General features: G+C 39.0%; 1 protein-coding gene across 4 annotated transcripts in view; it reads left to right on the top strand.

The window, feature by feature from the left end:
* LOC117888291 (biotin--protein ligase-like) overlaps positions 1-20005 on the top strand; it is a 109275-nt gene that overhangs the window by 75524 nt on the left and 13746 nt on the right. Inside the window, exon 8 of one of the 4 annotated variants that reach the window (XM_034791575.1) lies at positions 11029-11190. The exons of the other annotated variants lie outside the window; for them this stretch is intronic. Coding sequence (XP_034647466.1) covers positions 11029-11046 — 18 coding nt within the window. The 3' untranslated portion in view covers positions 11047-11190. Of the gene's footprint in view, positions 1-11028; positions 11191-20005 lie in introns of those variants that run through there. 4 annotated transcript variants of the gene reach the window in all.

Raw genomic sequence — 20005 nt, 5'->3', positions numbered from 1 at the left:
GGCTCTTCTTACAAATTCTTGGAGTAGTGGTTCTTGTGTGTGTTTGAGTTTAACTAGAAAGTTGCTTAAACACTGTCAGATACTAATTCCCCAATTAGCATAAATATTCTGTACTTAAATGTCTTTTTATTGTATTAACCAGTGATGATGATAAATGACCATTTTATATTTGTAAAAATATAACAAATATTTTACTAGTTATATGGCAGTGGCATCAGGCCGTTATTATGAGGCTTACTTTTAAATACAAATCATTTGAAAATAAACATCTCAAAGGTGCTTGTACCATTTCTAAGCATTTAAGGAATAAACAAAGGACTTATACAAAACATTTCCCAACTTCACATATTTTCCTTAAACCTATATGAAGGCCTTAGAGTGTTTATAAAATTTTTGATAAAACTATTCCTAGACTATTTTGTTAGAATTTAAAACTGAAGTTTTTCTTTATGAAGAGAGAAAAGGGTGTGAGGGCAGAGATGAGTCTCCTGGCTCAGCCTTTTATGGCCTTGGCAAACCAGGTGCTATATATTGCTTACCTTGAGATCCTAGAAAAAAATATCTCCACTTCACATTAACAAGGGAGAGACTCTTTGAGCTGACACTCCTGTTGGGTGTTTTGCCTTTTAATCACACCGTTACCAAGATTTCAGTCGACAGTCGTTTCACCTGTAGTTCACAATTAAAAACTGTACAAATTTAAAAAAAAATCATGACTAACAATTAAATGTTTTTCTAACATTATATAAAAATAAAGGCTATTGAATATTACAACCAAGTAGACCTTAAAAACTGTGATTGGACCTGGTGGTGATAACATGTATGGGCCAGAAGGAGGTAGTCACTTTGAAGCATTTTGTGTTTGTCATTTATTAGGAAAGCAGAAATTTCCTAAGTTTCTTTAATTACCCTGAATACTTAATTTAATAAAACAAATAATTACAAACCAATATGTAAACTGCTATTGTCCAACAGCCATGTATACAAAAGTACTTAGAAATATTTTTTCAAATTTAATAAAAGTCCAAGTGAATTTATAGCAATCTAACATAATAAATTTAAAATAATTGTATTAGCTATTGTCAATATTGAGGTTTACCCCTTACATAGCAAGTAATAAAAATGTCTAAATGACTACTGCTCTTTTATGGTTCTTTAGCTGCTAAACACACTTTTGAGATTTACATTGGGGAAACTGTGGGACTTGAACCTTTTAAGAAGAATTTGGCTTATTGCTGCTGGAACATTTTAGCCCTTTGTTAATAAGACATGCATTGTACTTCATTTGTATCCTTACACAGTATCGAAATGCTCTACAGAGCAAAACTGTGCTAAGCTATAGTAAGAAAATGTTTTTAAGAGATTTAATTATGTCTTTTAACTTTATTTTTACTGGAGATAGAGAATTCTGCATAAACGGGGCAACACAAATGAAAGAGCAACCCCAAATTATGGAGAGCTGATTGGGCAGTGAGGAAGTCAATACTGACGGACCATAGTGTATGAGGAAGGCAATATGAGGAGTATGTAGTCAGAAAAGTGAGGAGGAGATCTTTAATAATCCTGACGGCATTTTAATTATTTGTGTTAGATAGGCTAGGAAACCAGTGAAGGTGCTGCAGGTTAATATACTTCGTGCAGTGAGAGAACAATCTGCCTATTGCCGTGGTCCCCTAAAATTTAGAGCATTGTTATGCATAGGACTGATTGTGAAGAACGTATCAAGTAATAATTTTATTGTAAACAGCTTTATGAAAACATTGAAATCTGACACCACAAGATGAAATGGCTAAAAGTAAAATGAACAAAGTTTAAACTAGTAAGAGTCCCTGGTTCACAAGCAAACAAAACTATAACTTACATTCTGTTCATTTGCCCAATATGAATTGTAATTTAATATCTAAAATGTCCCAGGAGGAGAACTGTATGGAGAGGATCAAGTTGATAGAATTTTCTCTAATATTGTTTCCCCGATCTCTATATCTTTCTCCATTCACACCCAGCTTTCAAACTGTACTACTTAAGAATCCAACAGTGATGCTAATTAATTTTTGCCAATGCTTGCCAGCTAGTGGCATATTTTACATTTGCAGTTCCATTAAATAGATTCTTGTGAAACATATTGGACAGTTAGATGATTTAAACGAAGTTTACAAAAAGCAAGTGGGAAATGAAGGGTCATTTGAGGGTTATTGGTTTTGTCGTAATGTTAGGTTTCATAATGCTATAATCTTTGCATGTGCAACATCATTCTTAATGTTTTTAATATACATTTTCAAGCTGATAATTTAGCACATTTCTAGAATAGTATCTGAAAGGAACTTGCAAGTATTGAATAAAACTTACATTTAAGAAGCAATTAAACATCTAAGTATTAGAATAAATTACACTTAAGAGCTTTCTGACAGGTTATTCATTTCTCTAGATGTATTGTGGCTTTCACTTACATAGAGCTTTTCATTTGAGGTATTCAAATCCTTTAAAATAATTTCTGATTAAGATTCAGCACTTTGGAGTACATATGTGTAATCTGAAGAATAGTTAAGTTAATAGTTTAAAGTCACACAGTGAGTCAATGGAACGAGAAATGTAGGAGTCCTGACTCCCAGGCATTTGCAACGTTGCAAACCTCAAGCATTTAAGTCATGAGCCAGGCCCCTAAATAATCATGAGTTGTAGTTTGTCGTGGATATTTAAAAACTGTAGCTACTCTTGGTTTTCTTTCTGCTGTTTGAGGTTTTAGGGTTCACGTTTTCAAACTTTATTCTGTACCCATGAGGATGAAAAACTTATGTTCTTTTAAAGTAAGCTGAGGTTCTTTGAGAAGTGTCCCTATAGGTGCTCCACTTCAGGTGCGCATGTGCCATCTACGCCTGTGATGGGAGATTTTTGGTAGCAGTGCCTGTTTGGCCTATGCATGTGCCCTACATGTACTCATGGCCTGTACTCAGAATTACTCCTGAGGGTATTCTGTGCCAAAAAAAGAAAAAAATTCTGTGCACAATATTTTATAATTCTGCAAATTTTATTTGTCAAATAAATGTGGTGGCACAAGCATGGCATTGGGGAGCACAGGCCACTGGCTGCACAGAGGTGGGAGATCACTGTGCAGCTCCCCCCCCCTTTTAGTCCCCTGAGACACGGATTGAGTGGTGAGGCTGTACCCAAACCTGACACAGCGCAAGGACCAGGCCTGCCCAGAAACACCCCAGTGCCCTGGCCCTCTGTACCAGGTGTTCACAGGCAGGCTCAGCAAAGCAGGATCCAAGTGTGAAGGGGCTTAGTGTGAGGGGATCCAGGTGTGAGTTGTGAGGGTTTTGTGTGTGGCAGTCTGAGTTTGGGTGGCTCAGTAGGGGATCCAGGGGCTTGTTGGGGAGTTCTGGGTGCAATGGTAATGCAACTCTGCAGGGGAGTCCAGGTGAGGGTCGTTGGGGCTCAGCGGGACGGGGTCTGTGTATGTGGAGGGATAGAGCTCAGTGGTGGGGCCTGGATATGGGGGGCTGAGTGGGGAGTCGAGACGCTGGGAGAGTGGGGGTCAGTGGGGTGGAGGTCCAGGTGCAGTTGGTTGGGCCTTGGTAAGATGGGGATCCAGGTGCAGGTGGCTCATCGCGTGGTGGTCCAGGTGCAGGGGGAGTGGGGCTTGTCAGAGGGGTTCTGGTTGCGGGGGGTGGGTGGGTGAGGTTCGTCGGGGGGTGTCTTGGTATGAGGAGTTCTGGATGCATGGGGATTGGGTGGATCGGAGAACAGCTTCCTGTACAGTGACCACTCCTCCTGCAGCTGAGGAGCAATGGGTGCAGGAAGCGCGGGGTGTGTGGGGGTGGGAGAAAGTTTTCAGACCTTCCTACAGCCAGACCAGGAAGCCTTTTAATTTGCTATATAGAAATGCTGGCTGCAGGCAATTTTATCCCTTGCTGTGATCAAGTATCACATCAGCAGGGGAGATTCTGTTTGTACCAGCAAGTACTGTGGGGCGAAAGCAGGAAACAGCCAACAGATGGGAAACTCTGACTGAGTTCTCTTTATGATCTCTTTGGAAAATGGGAACCAATGGGGAATTCTTTAAGATACAAAGGCAAACGATGACCTCAGTAAAACCACGATCTATGGGTTTTTGGGCACGTGGGAATGGGGGGAAATGAGGGTGATATTTTGTAGTTGGGAGATGAGGGCAAATGTAGATCAATGATTTTTCATTGGCCTATTGAATAAAGGAGTTCTGTAAGAAAGGAGAGAATACCGTCTCGATGGGTATGTCTGCACTACAGTGTAAGCCCAGACAAAGGCTTGAGCCAGACCCCCTTTCATCCACACACAATTCTGTCTGACTCAGGTCCAGGCCCCAGGACTCCATGGGGTTGAAGGTTTGAGCCCAGGTCCCAGTGGGTACTTGGGTACTAACTCCATCCTTTTTGTCTTTCGCGGGGCGGGGCTTTTTAACGTACCTGTGAAAGACAAAAGTTTTGTCGACAATCGCAGTGTAGACAAAGCCTGAGTCTCTCCAAGCAAGGTTGAGCAATTCCCCTGATGTGGCCTCATGCAGGTGAGTCATCGCATTGTAGCTCCCTTGCTGGACAATGGCTGTTGATGGGTTGTTTAACACCTCGCCCGGGCATTTGTTACTTTCCTTGCTGTTGCCTCTGCTTCTGAAAGGTTGCCGACCCCTGATCGAAACTAAATTTATTTTTATTTTATTTTACTTAACACCTTTATTGACTATTTTCCAGAGGAACATCAGGAACAATTTAAGGTCATCATAAATGAAGGTCAGCTCTTGGCCACAGAAGCAGTTCCACTTCAGCACAGGGGAAAGGGTTCTATTCCAGATACTTTCTCGTCCCCCATAGAACGAGGGATGGAGGCGAATGTTAGATCTCAGGTATCTAACAACTATGTGAGATTCAGAATAATGACCCTTGCAGCTATAATTCCTTCTCTAGATTCCGGAGATTTGGTTTGTGACTCTTGATCTTCAGGACTTGTATTTCCATGGTGTGATTCAGCTCTCTCACAAGAGGTTTCTTCAATTTACAGTTAACCACAGCCACTTCCAATACCAAGTGCTCCCTTTTGACCTCTCCTCTGCCTCAGTAGTATTCTCAAAGGTCATGGCAGTCATAGTCTCTCATCTACATCTAGGCATAATTGTCTTTCCTTATCTCAATGATTAGCTACTTGGGTCAATTATGTCAGGATGTCGTGGGAACAGTATCTAAAAACATAAAAATGCCCATACTGGGTCAGACCAATGGTCTCTGTAGCCCAGCATTCTGTCTTCTGACACTGGCGATTGCCAGATTCTTCAGAGGGAATAAACAGAACAGGCCAGTTATAGAGTGACTGTCTTCAGTCCCAGCTTCCGGCATTTGGAGATTTAAGGATACCCGGAGCATGGGGTTTTGTCCTTGGCCATCTTGGCTAATGCCATTGATGGATCTGTCCTCCATGAACTTATCCAGTTCATTTTTGAATCCAGTTATACTTTTGGCCTTCACAGCATCCCCTGGCAACAAGTTCCAATAGTTGACTGTGGGTTGTGTGAAGAAGTACTTCCTTTTTGTTTGTTTTAAACCTGCTAACCTGTTTCATCAGGTGATCCTTTTTTTGTATTACATGAAGGGGTGAATAATACTTTCTTGTTCACTTTCTCCACACCATTCATGATTTTATAGACCTCGATCATATCACCCCTTAGTCATTTCTTTTCTAAGATGAATAGTTTATTAATCTCCCGTCATATGGAAGCTGTTCCATACCATTATTTTGTTGCTCTTCTCTATCCTTTTTCCAGTTTTAATCTATCTTTTATTGAGATGGGACAACCAGAGTTGCACGCAGTATTCAAGGTGTGGGTGTACCATGGATTTATATAGAGGCATTGATATTTTCTGGCTTATCTATCCCTTGCCTTATGGTTCCTAACATTCTGTTAGCTTTTTTGACTTCTGCTGCATGTTGAGCAGAGGTGGGTAGTTCTCTGAAAATGATCAGATCTTTCTTGAGTGATAACAGCTACTGTAGACCCTGTCATTTTGCATATATAGTTGGGATTATGTTTTCCAATGTGCATTATTTTGCATTTGTCAACAGTGAATTTCATCTGCCATTTTGTTGCTCCATCATCCAGTTTTTGTGAGATGCCTTTGTAACTCTTCGCAGTCTGTTTTGGACTTCACTATCTTGAGTAATTTTGTATTGTCTGCAAACTTTGCCAAGTCATTGTTTATTCCTTTTTCCAGATAATTTGTGAATATGTTGAACAGCACTGGTTCCAGTACAGATTCTTGGGGGACCCCACTGTTTACCTCTCTCCATTGTGAAAACCTGACCATTTATTCCTACCCTTTGTTTCTTATCTTTTAATCAGTTACTGATCCCTGAGTACAATGACAAGGTCTTTGTGTCACACTTTAGGCCTCTAGATCAATCTCGCAAAGTCTGTCTTGATCAGGGCTGGCTCCAGCTTTTATGCTGCCCCAAGCGGCGAAGGAAAAAAAGGAAAAAAAAAGCTGCGATCGGTGGCACTTCAGCGACAGCTCTACCGTGCCGCTTCATTCTTCGGCGGCAATTCAGCGGCCGGTCCTTCCCTCCGAGAGGTGGTGATAAATAGTAGAAAGCAGGCCACACATCATACTTACCTACAGAAACGGCGGAGATATCATCTCTGGTGTACCCATCAAGAAGTTTCTCCTGTCTGCTCTTCTCTTTCTGCTGTCGCAGACTACCTGCTAGAATTAGAAAGACCTGGTCTTTGGTCAATGTTCACTTGATTTTTTATTGATGAAAACAGCTTTCTTGGTGGCCATCTCTTCTGCCTGAAGGGTTAGAGAACTGGGGGTTTTAATGCTGGACCTCCGATTTACAGTGTTCTTCTGGGAAATGGCCTCTTTATGACCAAATACTAAATTTTTACCTTAAGTGCCTTCTGAGTTTCATGTTAACTAGACCATTCATCTCCCAGTTTTTTCCCCCCAAACCACGTCACACTTGGCGGGAAGCTGCCTTCTGTATCCTGGATGTTTATAAGGGTGTTAGCCTCCTATTTGGACAGAACTAAACCATTCAGAAAGTCACCAAGTCTGTTTGTTTCAATTGCAGACAGATCCACAATCTTCACCCAGTGGCTTTAAGCTGGATCTCTGGTTGTATCATTTCATATTATGACTCTGCCACCATTCAACCCCCTTATTGAGTGTTAACCCATTTTACAAGGTAGCAGTCTAGTTCTGTGGCATTACTTAGGAATGTTCCAGTAGTTGAAATTTGCAAAGTGGCAACCTGGACTTCAAAACATACATTTTCCAAGCACTATGCCTTTGTGCATGCCTCTAGATCAGAGACTGCCATGGGCAGTGCAACTAATATTAGAGTCTGTTCCAAATTTCCCTTCTTCCTGTGGGGTTACTGCTTGGGAGTTACCTGAAGTTGAGCACCTATAGGGACACTACTTGAAGGAGAGGATATCCTATGGGAGTTCCACTATCTTGCTTTCTGTTTTAGAGTTTCCTCTGTGAGACTTTGCAGTAGAGAAGGAACTGAAGGCTGTTTGCCTCCACAGACATATATATCTTTGCTCTGGGGCATGCGGATGTGTGGAGCACATGGGGGCCGAACAGACATTGCTACCAAAAATCTGTGATCAAAGGTGCAAGGGACGTATGTGCACCTGAAGCGGAGCACCCTTAGGGGGACATGTCTCGAAGAACTCCAGTTATTGCACAAAGCGAGTAACCTATCTTTCTCACATAAATGCATCACTGGGGCTTCAAGAAAAACACCAAATATCACAAATATTGGCACTTTCCTTCTGAAAATCAGGACACATTAAAAGAGCCCAAGTTGGGGGCACAGAATTGCTAGTCACTTCAGCAAACCTTGGCATGTGCGATAGTTGAGTCTTGCTAACAACAGAGGACATGTTAGTTTTTATACAAATCACTAGACTTAAATTTGGAGTTCGGTTAGATGGTCAGGCGTCCATAGATGTAATCAAATTGGGGGGATTAGCTTTAAATGTGTTATGCACAGGGGAAACAAAACAGCTAAGTTTTTTTGAATGGATGAAGAAACCAATGAGATGTACACTTGTACACAATTCAAGTAAGCTACATAGTTTGAATGGAGTACCCATCCTCTGAACTGAGACTTGAAAAAGACAGTACATGCATTTACTGCCTTTTGCATATGCAAAAACTGAATTGATTCAACGTGTGAGGGAAACTATATTAGGAGAAATCTGTGTATACCTATGACGTTGCTAGAAGTTGCCTATGTCAATTAAAGCACTGTATGTAGAAGAGCAGTATAGAAAATGGGAAGATTTGGGGAAGAAATATCTAAATATTAAAAGTGGTGACATTGAAACTTGCACAATTTAAATTTCATCACTCCAAGAAAATACACTAGGCATAGGATGACCAAGTTTAAGAAAAAAATGTTAAGTGATGAGGTCAGTATATTACGACGTGGAATTGCTCATTGGTTCAGACGCTCTAGATTTATGCACTGATATTCTTCCAAAACAAAGTCAGAGGATTCAGCTGTCCCGTATTCAAGTTTAAGATCCGATGAATTGGAGGCTCTCCTAAACGAACAATACATTTTATATTGTACTCCATTTTTAAGAGTAATAATTTTACTTTCTGAAAATTAGATCAAATTATTCACAAGACTGGGGGCAACATTCGGTCATTTGTCCGTGGGCAGCTAAGATTCAGAGTTAGGTGTCTGACAAGAAAACACGTTGGTTGTATTTTTCATGTTGTCTTGTTCTGTCAGGTAAAGGAAAATGAGCTACTTTTGCTGCTGTGATTGTTTAGAAGCATTTGTTTATTCTGCCTCTGTTTTAGACTAGTGTGCCCCAGCGGTTGCTAGTTTCACTCTTGTTCTTAGTCTGTGTGTTGCATTTGGCCTTATGTATTAGCGTTGTCCTTGTTTTAATACAAATTAAAATGCCACTGCCACTACTAGTCCAAGACTGCGAGATGACATCTCCCTTCTAAAATTTATTTCAAATTTACATACGAGTTCTAATACCTAAATATTATGGATAATGTCAATCTGATCATATGGACTAGAGCTAACATAGTCCTCCACTAGTGCTGCTAGCTGTTGAGTGATCACTATAACTGTGTCCACAAATGCATTTTATCTCTTCTCTTTCTTTTTTCTCAGTAAAGAATAAGGTTATGGGGACTACTGGAGAATATCAGCACTAGAGCCACTTGCTCCTCACAAATCAGACTCCTTATTAAGTTGTGAAGTGTGCTTTGCTTCATACACATAGACGCATGGGCTATTTTTAATTAAATTCTTTTTGGACAACCCATATTCTACCATTGCCTTGCTTTAGGACAGTGAAAGCAATATTTGCAGCAAGAACAATATATTTATGAAAGGCAGGTTACTTGATAGCTAAAAGTTAAATGCGTGTGTGCCCACTGTTTGTTATTGACTTGGTGATTTTAAATGTCATTTTAGAGACGGACATTAAAACCTTTTCCTTCAAAAATGTATAAAATGAAATGGAAAATTGTCAGTTTTAATGTTGCTACAATGAGCAAATTCTTTGTCACTAGGCAGCTGTGTGGGATCAAATCATTGAAATAAAGTGAATGGTAGTTGCTATAGCTGTTGAATCTGGCACCCATATGTGTAGTTTCAGCTTCATGTATGTAGATTTTTTTCTTTGCTTTTTTTGTTTGGCAACTTTGCCTCTAAAGAGACAGAAATGGCTAACCCATTCATATTTGCCATTGTAAAAAATATTTCAGCTATAAAGACTAGGATTGTCTTTCATTGCTGTGGATTCCAGCATAACATTTTCTAGCTTGTGCAAAGCCTTACAACAAGAATATTCTCCTTGAAAAGATTAGAGAGACTTCAGTCACAATGGTGATTTAAGTCCATGTTGAAATACAATATGTCCACAACTAAACTTCTTAAAAATGCTCCCTAATTCAGGCTCCCTCAGCCCGAGTCAGGTTTTGCAATATGTTCCAAATGGGTGACAGCCAAATGACAATATTTAATCATAGCCTATAGGAACCCAATATACATGATGTAGTACAATCTAAATTCAGGCCAACCAGTTTTGTCTTGAGTTTTTCTGCCTTGAGCCTCAATTCCAAATATTTTTGTTCTTGTGAATCTATCGGCTCTCTCAGATTTTAAGTCTTTTTTGTCAGCCAAAGGAACATGAGGCTTCCCATCCTAAGCAAATATAAATTCTGTATTGGGAAACTTATACACTCAGCAGGCATTGTAATAAATCTAGCTTTCTGTATACATTTTTGAGACAATAGCTTCTATAAAGTTTTTTTACCTCATAGATAATAATATAGATTATAGAACATGAGAGTAAGGCTTCTTCTGATCTGCAAGTTGTGGAGTATTTAAAAAAAACTCTAAAACTAAAATATTTAGTGAGTACTAGCTGTGCTAAAGAAGGTTGCAAATGTTTTAACTCCTCATATTGCATTTTACAAAAAAATCTGGTAATAGTAGAGTAACAAGAACATAAGAATGGCCAGGCTGGGTCAGACCAATGGCACATCTAGCTCAGTATCCTGTCTTCTGGCACTGGCCAATGCCAGATGCTTCAAAAGGGAATGAACAGAATAGGGCAGTCATCAAAAATGAGTTTATTGTGGATTTATACAGAGGCATTATAATATTTTCTGGATCATTATCTATCACTTGCCTTATGGTTCCTAACATTGTTAGGTTTTTTAACTGTGACTGCACATTGAGTGGATGTTTTCAGCGAATTATCCACAGTGACTCCAAGTCCTCTTTCTTGGGTGGTAATGACTAATTTAGAGCCCATCATTTTGTATGTATAGTTGGTATTATGTTTGTTTACTACTTTGCATTTATCAACCTTGAATTTCATCTGCCATTTTGTTAACCAATCATCCAGTTTTGTGAGATCTCTTTGTAACTCTTTGCAGTCAGATTTGGACTGAACTATCATGCGCAATTTTGTGTCATCTGCAAACTTTTCAACCTCCCTATTTACCCCTTTTTCAGATCATGCATTTCACATGAACAGCAGAGTAATACATGCAAGGAGTAGAGTCTAATGGTCTTGAACACACTTACAAGGGACTGTCCTTATCAGTAAACTTTTTGCACATTTTGATAATTACACTGGTCTACAATTTTTGAGAAGTCATCTGCTTCAGAGATAAAATGTGCTATTTATTATGTATTTTGATGTGCTGAATTCAAATATGACAATTAAAACAACTGATTGGCTACTGTTTCTAAGATATTTAAGTTTTTACATTTTATGTCTATGTATATTGTGTAGATAGTAGAGTTTTAATCATAAATTGTAAACCTAGGTCTTTTCATGTGTTTATGGTTGCTTTACATGATAATATTTCACCTGTCCTGTTTATATAACACTTAAAAATCAGCAAAAGGGTTAAATAAATAAAATTTATTATGAAACAAAAGGCAAAAAACTATTATGTACATAGTTTAGTCCTATTCAGTGTCTACTCGGCGCTTCTTGGCTTGTCTCTTGTATTCATTAAATGGAGCATCTCTTGTCACTGTCCAGCAATAGTCTGCAAGCATTGATGGGCTCCATTTGCCCTGATAGCGTTTCTCCATTGTTGCAATGTCCTGGTGAAATCGCTCGCCGTGCTCGTCGCTCACTGCTCCGCAGTTCGGTGGAAAAAAAATCTAGATGAGAGTGCAAAAAATGTATCTTTAGTGACATGTTGCAACCAAGGCTTTTGTATGCCTTGAGGAGGTTTTCCACCAACAACCTGCAGTTGTCTGCGTCGTCGTTTCCGAGAAAATTTATTGCCACTAACTGGAAGGCTTTCCATGCCATCTTTTCCTTGCCACGCAGTGCATGGTCAAATGCATCATCTCAAAAAAGTTCACGAATCTGAGGACCAACAAAGACACCTTCCTTTATCTTAGCTTCACTTAACCTTGGAAATTTTCCACGGAGGTACTTGAAAGCTGCTTGTGTTTTGTCAATGGCCTTGACAAAGTTCTTCATCAGACCCAGCTTGATGTGTAAGGGTGGTAACGAAATCTTCCTTCATTCAACAAGTGGTGGATGCTGAACACTTTTCCTCCCAGGCTCCAATGACTGTCGGAGTAGCCAGTCTTTCTTGATGTAGTGGGAATCTCTTGCACGACTATCCCATTCGCAGAGAAATCAGCAGTACTTTTTGTATCCAGTCTGCAGACCAAGCAAGAGAGCAACAACCTTCAAATCGCCACAAAGCTGCCACTGATGTTGGTCATAGTTTATGCACCTCAAAAGTTGTTTCATGTTGTCATAGGTTTCCTTCATATGGACTGTATGACCAACTGGAATTGATGGCAAAACATTGCCATTATGCAGTAAAACAGCTTTAAGACTCGTCTTCGATGAATCAATGAACAGTCTCCACTCATCTGGATCGTGAACGATGTTGAGGGCTGCCATCACACCATCGATGTTGTTGCAGGCTACAAGATCACCTTCCATGAAGAAGAATGGGACAAGATCCTTTTGACGGTCACGGAACATGGAAACCCTAACATCACCTGCCAGGAGATTCCACTGCTGTAGTCTGGAACCTAACAGCTCTGCCTTACTCTTGGGTTGTTCCAAATCCCTGACAAGGTCATTCAGTTCACCTTGTGTTATGAGGTGTGGTTCAGAGGAGGAGGATGGGAGAAAATGTGGGTCCTGTGACATTGATGGGTCAGGACCAGAAGTTTCATCCTCTTCCTCGTCCTCCTCAAGTGAGAATGATTCTGGTGCATCAGGAACCGGCAGTCCTTCTCAGTGGGATACTGGGCGTATAGCTGATGGAATGTTTGGATAATGCACAGTCCACTTTTTCTTCTTTGACACACATTTCCCAACTGGAAGCACCATGTAGAAGTAACAATTGCTGGTATGATCTGTTGGCTCTCTCCAAATCATTGGCACTGCAAAAGGCATAGATTTCCTTTTCCTGTTCAACCACTGGCGAAGATTTGTTGCACAAGTGTTGCAGCATATGTGTGGTGCCCACCTCTTGTCCTGATCTCCAATTTTGCAGCCATAATAAAGGTGATAGGCTTTCTTAACCATAGTGATTCTACTGCGCTTTTGTGATGCAAAAGTCACTTCACCACAAACATAGCAGAAATTATCTGCACTGTTCACACAAGTACGAGGCATACCTGCTCACTTTGGCTATACAGAAATGTGTCCCTTTGCAAAATCAAACACTGATAAATAAGAGAGCATGACACTGTATGATTTTTAGAGCTGATCTAGGGCAGTTTGTTCAGCAGAGTGATGTAAGCTTTGTTATGATTGCATCATCCATGACTTCTAGGAATAACATGATGCAATTCATATAATGTATACCGCAATACCAGCTTCAGATTGCATCATTCATTGTTTTGCCTAAAAAGCAAGTACTGTCCAAACCCAGTCATAGATTTATTCATAGATCCAGTCAAAGATGTATTTTAATCATTTCTGGTTTAAATTGAGATCCCTTCCCTTTATAACTCACTTATCCTCCGCCATTCCCAAGTCAAGGATCGTATATACTGACGCAATAGCATATCTTGAAAACTAGAGCCAATCAACAATTTTAAGCATCATTTTTGTTCTCAGTGACCCAGATTTAGTAAAGTTTGACTACATTTATTTCAGAAGCATTTTGGCTGTAGAGCAGTGTTATGCAAAACATGTAGTCTTTCTGACATGACACCAATGGATATTTAGCTTTCTGTGAAATCTGGACAGTTCATTTTAAGTCTTATTTTCTTCCTACATTATACTTGCCTCTTGCCATGTGCTTTATGCCTACTTGGTATAAGACCTTTAGTGTTCTCCTCCTCTAATTCATGATGGTACTTTTATTAAAAAAAAAAAAAAAAAAACCCAAACACAAGTGTGTTGTTTAATGTTGTCCAAGCACTTTTCCAAACATTTAAAAAAATCTGTGTATGTGTAATCACAACACATTTATATAACCATAATCTAAGTAGAGGTTTACTACTCTTCTCCTATCACCCCCAAAGTGTCATATGTAGGCAAGAAGAGGAAAGTACACCTCAGTCTCTTCTTCCCTCTCCCCCTCCCACTCCCAGCCAATATGACAAAAAGCAGCAGCCCTTTAGAAGTGCCTGTTCCAGGAAGGGAACATGCTTTCTGGGTAGAGCTGCTCAGATTTTTTTATAAAACTTTTTTTTTTCCGGTGGAAAATGCCATTTCGGTCAAAACTGAAACTTTTCATAGGAAATGGTTAGTTTTGATGAATCCTTTGTCAGGAAGTTTCTCAGCGCTGGGATGAAATTTGTGTGTGTGTGTGAGGAGAGATTATATATAAAGTCATCTCAGACTAGCAATAAACTGGTGGTCAGGACTGTCACCAGGCATGTGGGAGACTCAAGTTCACATCCCTACTCTGCCTGACTTGGAGACCTGGGACTTGAAGCCAGGCTTCCTACATCCTAGGTGAGTTCCCTAGTTACTGGGACTCAATGAATATTGAATTACTTATAGAAAGTAGAACCGCTCCTACAGGGGAGATAGTGGAAAAACTAACAGTGACTTTATGGCTTGGTGGTTAGGGTGCTCACCTGGGTTTAAGTCCCTTCTCTGGATCTCTCTCCTGGGTTTTTCCACACAAAGAAAAAGGACTTGATTTCATCCCAAAGCAGAATGGGAACATTTTTAAAACTTCAAAGTTTTTTTGTGGGATGGGAAAACCATTTTCCACCCACTTCCATCTCTGGGTGGGATTCAGTAGCAGCAGACAGCCTGAGAGCTGTGATAAGAATGATGGCTAAGGAACAAGCCAGCAGGCTGTTTCAGGTAGGAGCTGCAGTAACAGCAGAATAAATCTTAAACAGAGCCAGGGGGAAAGAGCAGAGACTGGGCCTGACTCCCCCACCTTCCACTGCCTTTTTATGTCGTACCTACAACTCCTGTGGCACTTCCCCATCCATTGGGGTGTGGGTGGGTGGGTGGGTGTGAGGAAAGCTTGGGTTGCAATTGAAACCTTTGGATTCATTTCTTTTTTCTCCACATACTTCAGTCCAGTAGGGTAACCTCCCAATCTCTGACAGATTGTTGCAATGATTTACATGTTTTCTGAAGTATAGACTTGGTTTCAAATGAACATGAACACAATAGTTTTTGATACTGATGTTTGAGGGAAAAGTTGAGCAATAGCAATCTCCTGCTTTTGTTACACCTGCTTTTCTTGTCTATTTCTTAGGCTTGGACAGGTCTTTGACTAGCAAATAAAACAGATGTTTAAATCCATTCTCTTGATGGCCTGATTGCCCTTTGTGATTTGTACAGATTAATGGATTTAGTATGATTCTACTCAAAATGTATACATGTGACCAGAACAGCATCCTGTCAACCTTTTGGTTTCCTAGAGGCATTATGCATTATGTTGCTTGATTTGTTAAATGAAAACTGTTTTAACCACTTCAAGAATGAACAGATACGCGTTGCTAAATGGAAGTGGCCTTCTTTAAAATAAATAAATTAATTAATTAAAATAATAGAAAAGAACCGTGATCAAGTTTTTTGGGGGGAGTGTTTTGAGTTCATTTTAAGACAGGAGTGGAAAATTTAGACAGGGCACCAAAAGTAGTTAAATTTAAAAGGTCTTAAAAACAAAAAATACCCCAACCCAACCCCAAACCCATTATTGCTTTTTTAAGATATAAAAGGTCAAAAGATCATGCAAAATTCAAGGAGTCTCATATTCCAGATACTCTTTTTAAAGAGACTGTAGAGGTAATATCACACCTAATTGCATTGGCAATCTAACAATTGTTTATAAGATGGAGGGCGAGGATACAAGCATAATGGGAAGCACTTAAGCACTAACTGTTTTTTCCTGCTGGGCCCATCTCTTCTATTCTTGCAGTAGAGTGAAACATTTTACAGGACTCTTGGTTTTCAGAATGTGTCAGTGAACTGAATTCTTGTAAACTTGATTGCCTGCATACAAGAGTGTAGGAGGATGCCCGTGCTTACTATTTATGTGTATGTTACCAGGTGTCAAAGTGCAAACTTCTGATCTACCAGCCTTGATGTCATTCTGGATGCATTTTTATTTAAATTGCAGTTCTAGTACAAAACGTGATTACAAAAACAGTATCATGAAGTTCCAGGTTTACTTTCTGATTTCCAATAGAAATTTGCTAAGTTTACAAGCAGAGATGATTTTTCTAGTTGCCAGTGCTCCAGACTTAACTTTGATAGCTGAACAGTACCTCTTTCTGGCTCCTATAGTATCAGAAGGCCAAATTCTGTTCTCAGTTATCTGTCCAAACATGTTGTGTTTCAGGCTTCTAGTTGGATCTGCTTTAATGACTAACCAAAATAATAGCTAACAATTAAAAAAAAATAGTTTACAACATGGCAAATTCTGTTTGATAGTGAATTTCTCAAGGCAGAGACTGTGGGCGTGTCTATGCTGCCTCGCAGTTTGGACTAAGGGGGCATGCATAGCAATGTGCATCGAAGTACTGCTCTATAACTCCCCTCTGTGGATATGAACCTAAAGGTCCTGAGTTTGCACTCATGTAGTCCTCTTCATTCTACTGTAACGTGAACTAGGGGACTTTAAGTTGTGCCCACAGCATCGACACGGGATTTACAGCGCAGCACTTTGATGTGTGCAACTTTTCATGACCCCTTAGTCCAAAGTGTGGGACAGTATAGACGTGCATTTAGTTTACTCTTGTTTGCGCAGTGTCCTGCATAGTGTGAGCCCAATATTTATCAGAACCTCTGGGCACTGCTGAAGGCATCACATTAAAATAGCTAGAAATCTCTGTAATTTGGAAAAACTGGAGGCAGTTGTGACGTGTTCATTTAGATATTTTAACTGAAGTTTTCTTACCACAAGGTGTCACTTCTGAGCTGGATTTACAGAGTAGTTAGTAACAGCGTTGTAAAATAAGGAGGGAGAATAGGATTCTTTCATGATGCATTGTGCATAGGCTTATACATGTTCACAGTGGCTGAAACATTTAATCATATTTGACTTTCTCCAAGTGTAAAACTATTGAAATATCGCAAGAATTCAGAGGGTGTGTAATATCAAAATACAGAGACACCTATAGGAGAGGCCATCTTTATTAAACATCCTCCTGTCTTAAGAGTTTATTGCAAATGTGGAACTGGACTGTACTCTAGAAGACTACTTTTATTAAACTATTTTTGTTGGTCTAATTAGTGTTCAGTTGAGAGAGAGTTATTATAATTAATAAGAGAATTGGGAAAAGCTCTTATGATTTTGTAGCTAGGAAAAAAGCAAGTGCTCGTTTCTTTTGAAATGGCAGTAATAAACTTTTGTTGTATATTAAACAAGTGAGAGAAGCTGCACCTTGAATTCACGTAGTATTAGATATTCATGGTTGTTTGTATGCCATGTGTTGGACAATACTTGTAAAAATATATAGAACATTTTGGAGACACGTTACTTTGGTATATGTTTGAATAATTTGGAAAAAGTAAGGAGATCTTATTGGAGCATATCTACATTATATGTAGCAATTTCCAAAAATGATGTTCATGATACTGTAAGAATTAACAAGTTAATAATACATTTTATCCAAAGTTAGCCCCAAATATTCTTATAGATTTATCTCTGATGTTAAATTGCTACATGCTGACATCTGACCAAAGTGAGACATTCTATACTCTTATTGCATTTAAAAGCTTGCTCCAGGTAACCATGTACAGTATACTGTTTCACAGTCCTCATTCTCCTTTGGTAGCCCTGTTCTTTACACTTAATTTTAAATTGGAGGACAGAAAATATTAATATAGTTCTACTAGTAGCTCACAAGGGTGTCTTAAAATAAGGAAACGTGAGTGTCATGCTCAGATTTCTATTAGTCCATCACATCCACAATATATAACTACCGTTCAGAGAGTGAATGCTCTCTGCTCCTGAGCTTGGATCTCTCAGATAGTGTCCTCTGTTGTGAGCCTTATGTTGGGCTAAGTCTTCTTGCATTCAGCTTATCTTTGTTGCGGTTGCAGTGGGGATCTAAATAATAAAAAATAATCCACAGTGACAATTAATAATCTGATCTATACAGTCTGTGGTTCTGTGTCACATACATGCACATGGTTCTAGTGTAATGTCAAGAGAGTAAGTAATAGAATCCAAAATAGTCAGTTTACAACATTCAAAAAGTCATAACTGAAAAATATCCTTTTGAGTCAGAGTTTTATGGTATTGCCCTAGAACATATGGGTGGCTTTAGATAGGTAGGCTCCATGACTTGTGAAAAACTCTCTGGAGATCCATAGCAATTTGGCAATGGTTCATTTAACTATGACATCACTGGTAAAGATCTGGCAAAAATGGAGTATTTCCAAACCTACTAAGCTTAAGATTCCCGGGCGTTAAGTGTGACCTGTATCTAATTTATGCCTGAAAGACCTGGAAAATGAGAACAGGGTTGGCATCATCTGGAGTCTTGTGAAATGCTATCATATTGCCATTGCTTAGAAATAAAGGTACAGTCCTGTCACAAGAAAGATCAGTATTTCAGTTCTTTAAATATATAAATTATTGCGTACATTTTGCCTCTAACTAAGATATTGTATAGAATTTAAACAAAACAAGATTATAAAATATATACCAAATTAAAATTAGAAAATCCAATTCTATTGTCCCTATATAGTGGAAATATATTGCTCCCAGGAGGAGATGTACCTTAGGCATTGTCTTTATTTTAAACCAACATTTATGACCGTGTGGATTTGCTGATCACAATGAATGCACTTCTTTCTTTGATGACACCTACCAATTCTTTGGTAATTGATTTTTCCATACCATAATGAGGAGTTGATTTGATTTGATTCTTTGAAGAAAAATATCAGGTTTTAGACTGTGGCAAGAATTTGTCTATCATTTTAATCTCTCTTAAAAAAAATTGAACCTATCTGGGAAAATTATGATCAAGGTTAATAAAAACCTTGCATAACTTAGGAAATGTTAGCAATATTCTTTCATTTGTGTGCGTGTGTGTGTGTGTGTGTGTGTAGGTGGTGGTGGAGATTTCAGATTAAATCTAAAGTTTTACAAAGCATAATGCTTTATAGTAGTAGTTGCTAAGAAGAGATCAATAACTGTTTTGGATTCTATTGTATCAATCACTTGAAGTAATTTGAGATCCCTACAAATTAAGAAAATCCTGAAATTCCAGATGCACTGTGAATGGAATCTGGCATATGGTTGTCTTGTTGGCATGGTGCAGATCTTACAACGAAGGGCTAACTAAATAGCAGCTGTTAGATTAAAGTAAATGTTGAAAAGCCTGGGTACAGTTTTTACAACTATGAATATTTGTAAGTGTCTTTTAGCTTTTTTTTTAGCTTTTGTTGTATTTGGTTTTCTTAATATAAACTGGAATACTCAATTATCAGGTACTGAACTAAGGATAACTCTAACTGTGACAACATTATAAGAAAATTAACAAGGAAGTTAACACAAAATAGCATTGAATACTTTTTTTTTATTGTACAAGGCTTTGTCTTTGTGAGGCTTTCAGATCCATTTCCCACCATTGATAACACCAGTTCATCTCTGATACTGGTAGCCCCTGTGAAAGTGCTAAATTAGGTAAGGTACAGTGGACACAAACATTCTTATTACTATATTGTATAGACCTGCTTTTTACAGGATTAAGTGACCTGGTACCTAATCCCAGTGACTGGCTTGAGCCCTGTCTATTCTAGCATTCCCACTTAATAACACTGAAGCTCCCCTCCCTCTGCACTCGTTCAGTTTTGGCAGCTTTTTTGGTGTGGAAGCTTTGTAAGAACAGAAGACCAATGAATTCTGAAGCATGTGTACCAAGGAATGCTGCTACATGGTTGATGGTGATGTGAGAATAAAAAGCTTCAGTGAAGCAACAGGATTGCAAGTGATAAACATAAACTGAATAGACAATCAGACCATCTTAAGCACCCTCCATGAGATCAATCTGGGTGGTGCTTGAT

This window comes from Trachemys scripta, chromosome 1, assembly GCF_013100865.1.
Source record: "Trachemys scripta elegans isolate TJP31775 chromosome 1, CAS_Tse_1.0, whole genome shotgun sequence".
Lineage (NCBI taxonomy): Eukaryota > Metazoa > Chordata > Testudines > Emydidae > Trachemys > Trachemys scripta.
Note: the sequence above shows the minus strand (reverse complement) of the source record. Positions and strands in the feature narration are given on the sequence as shown.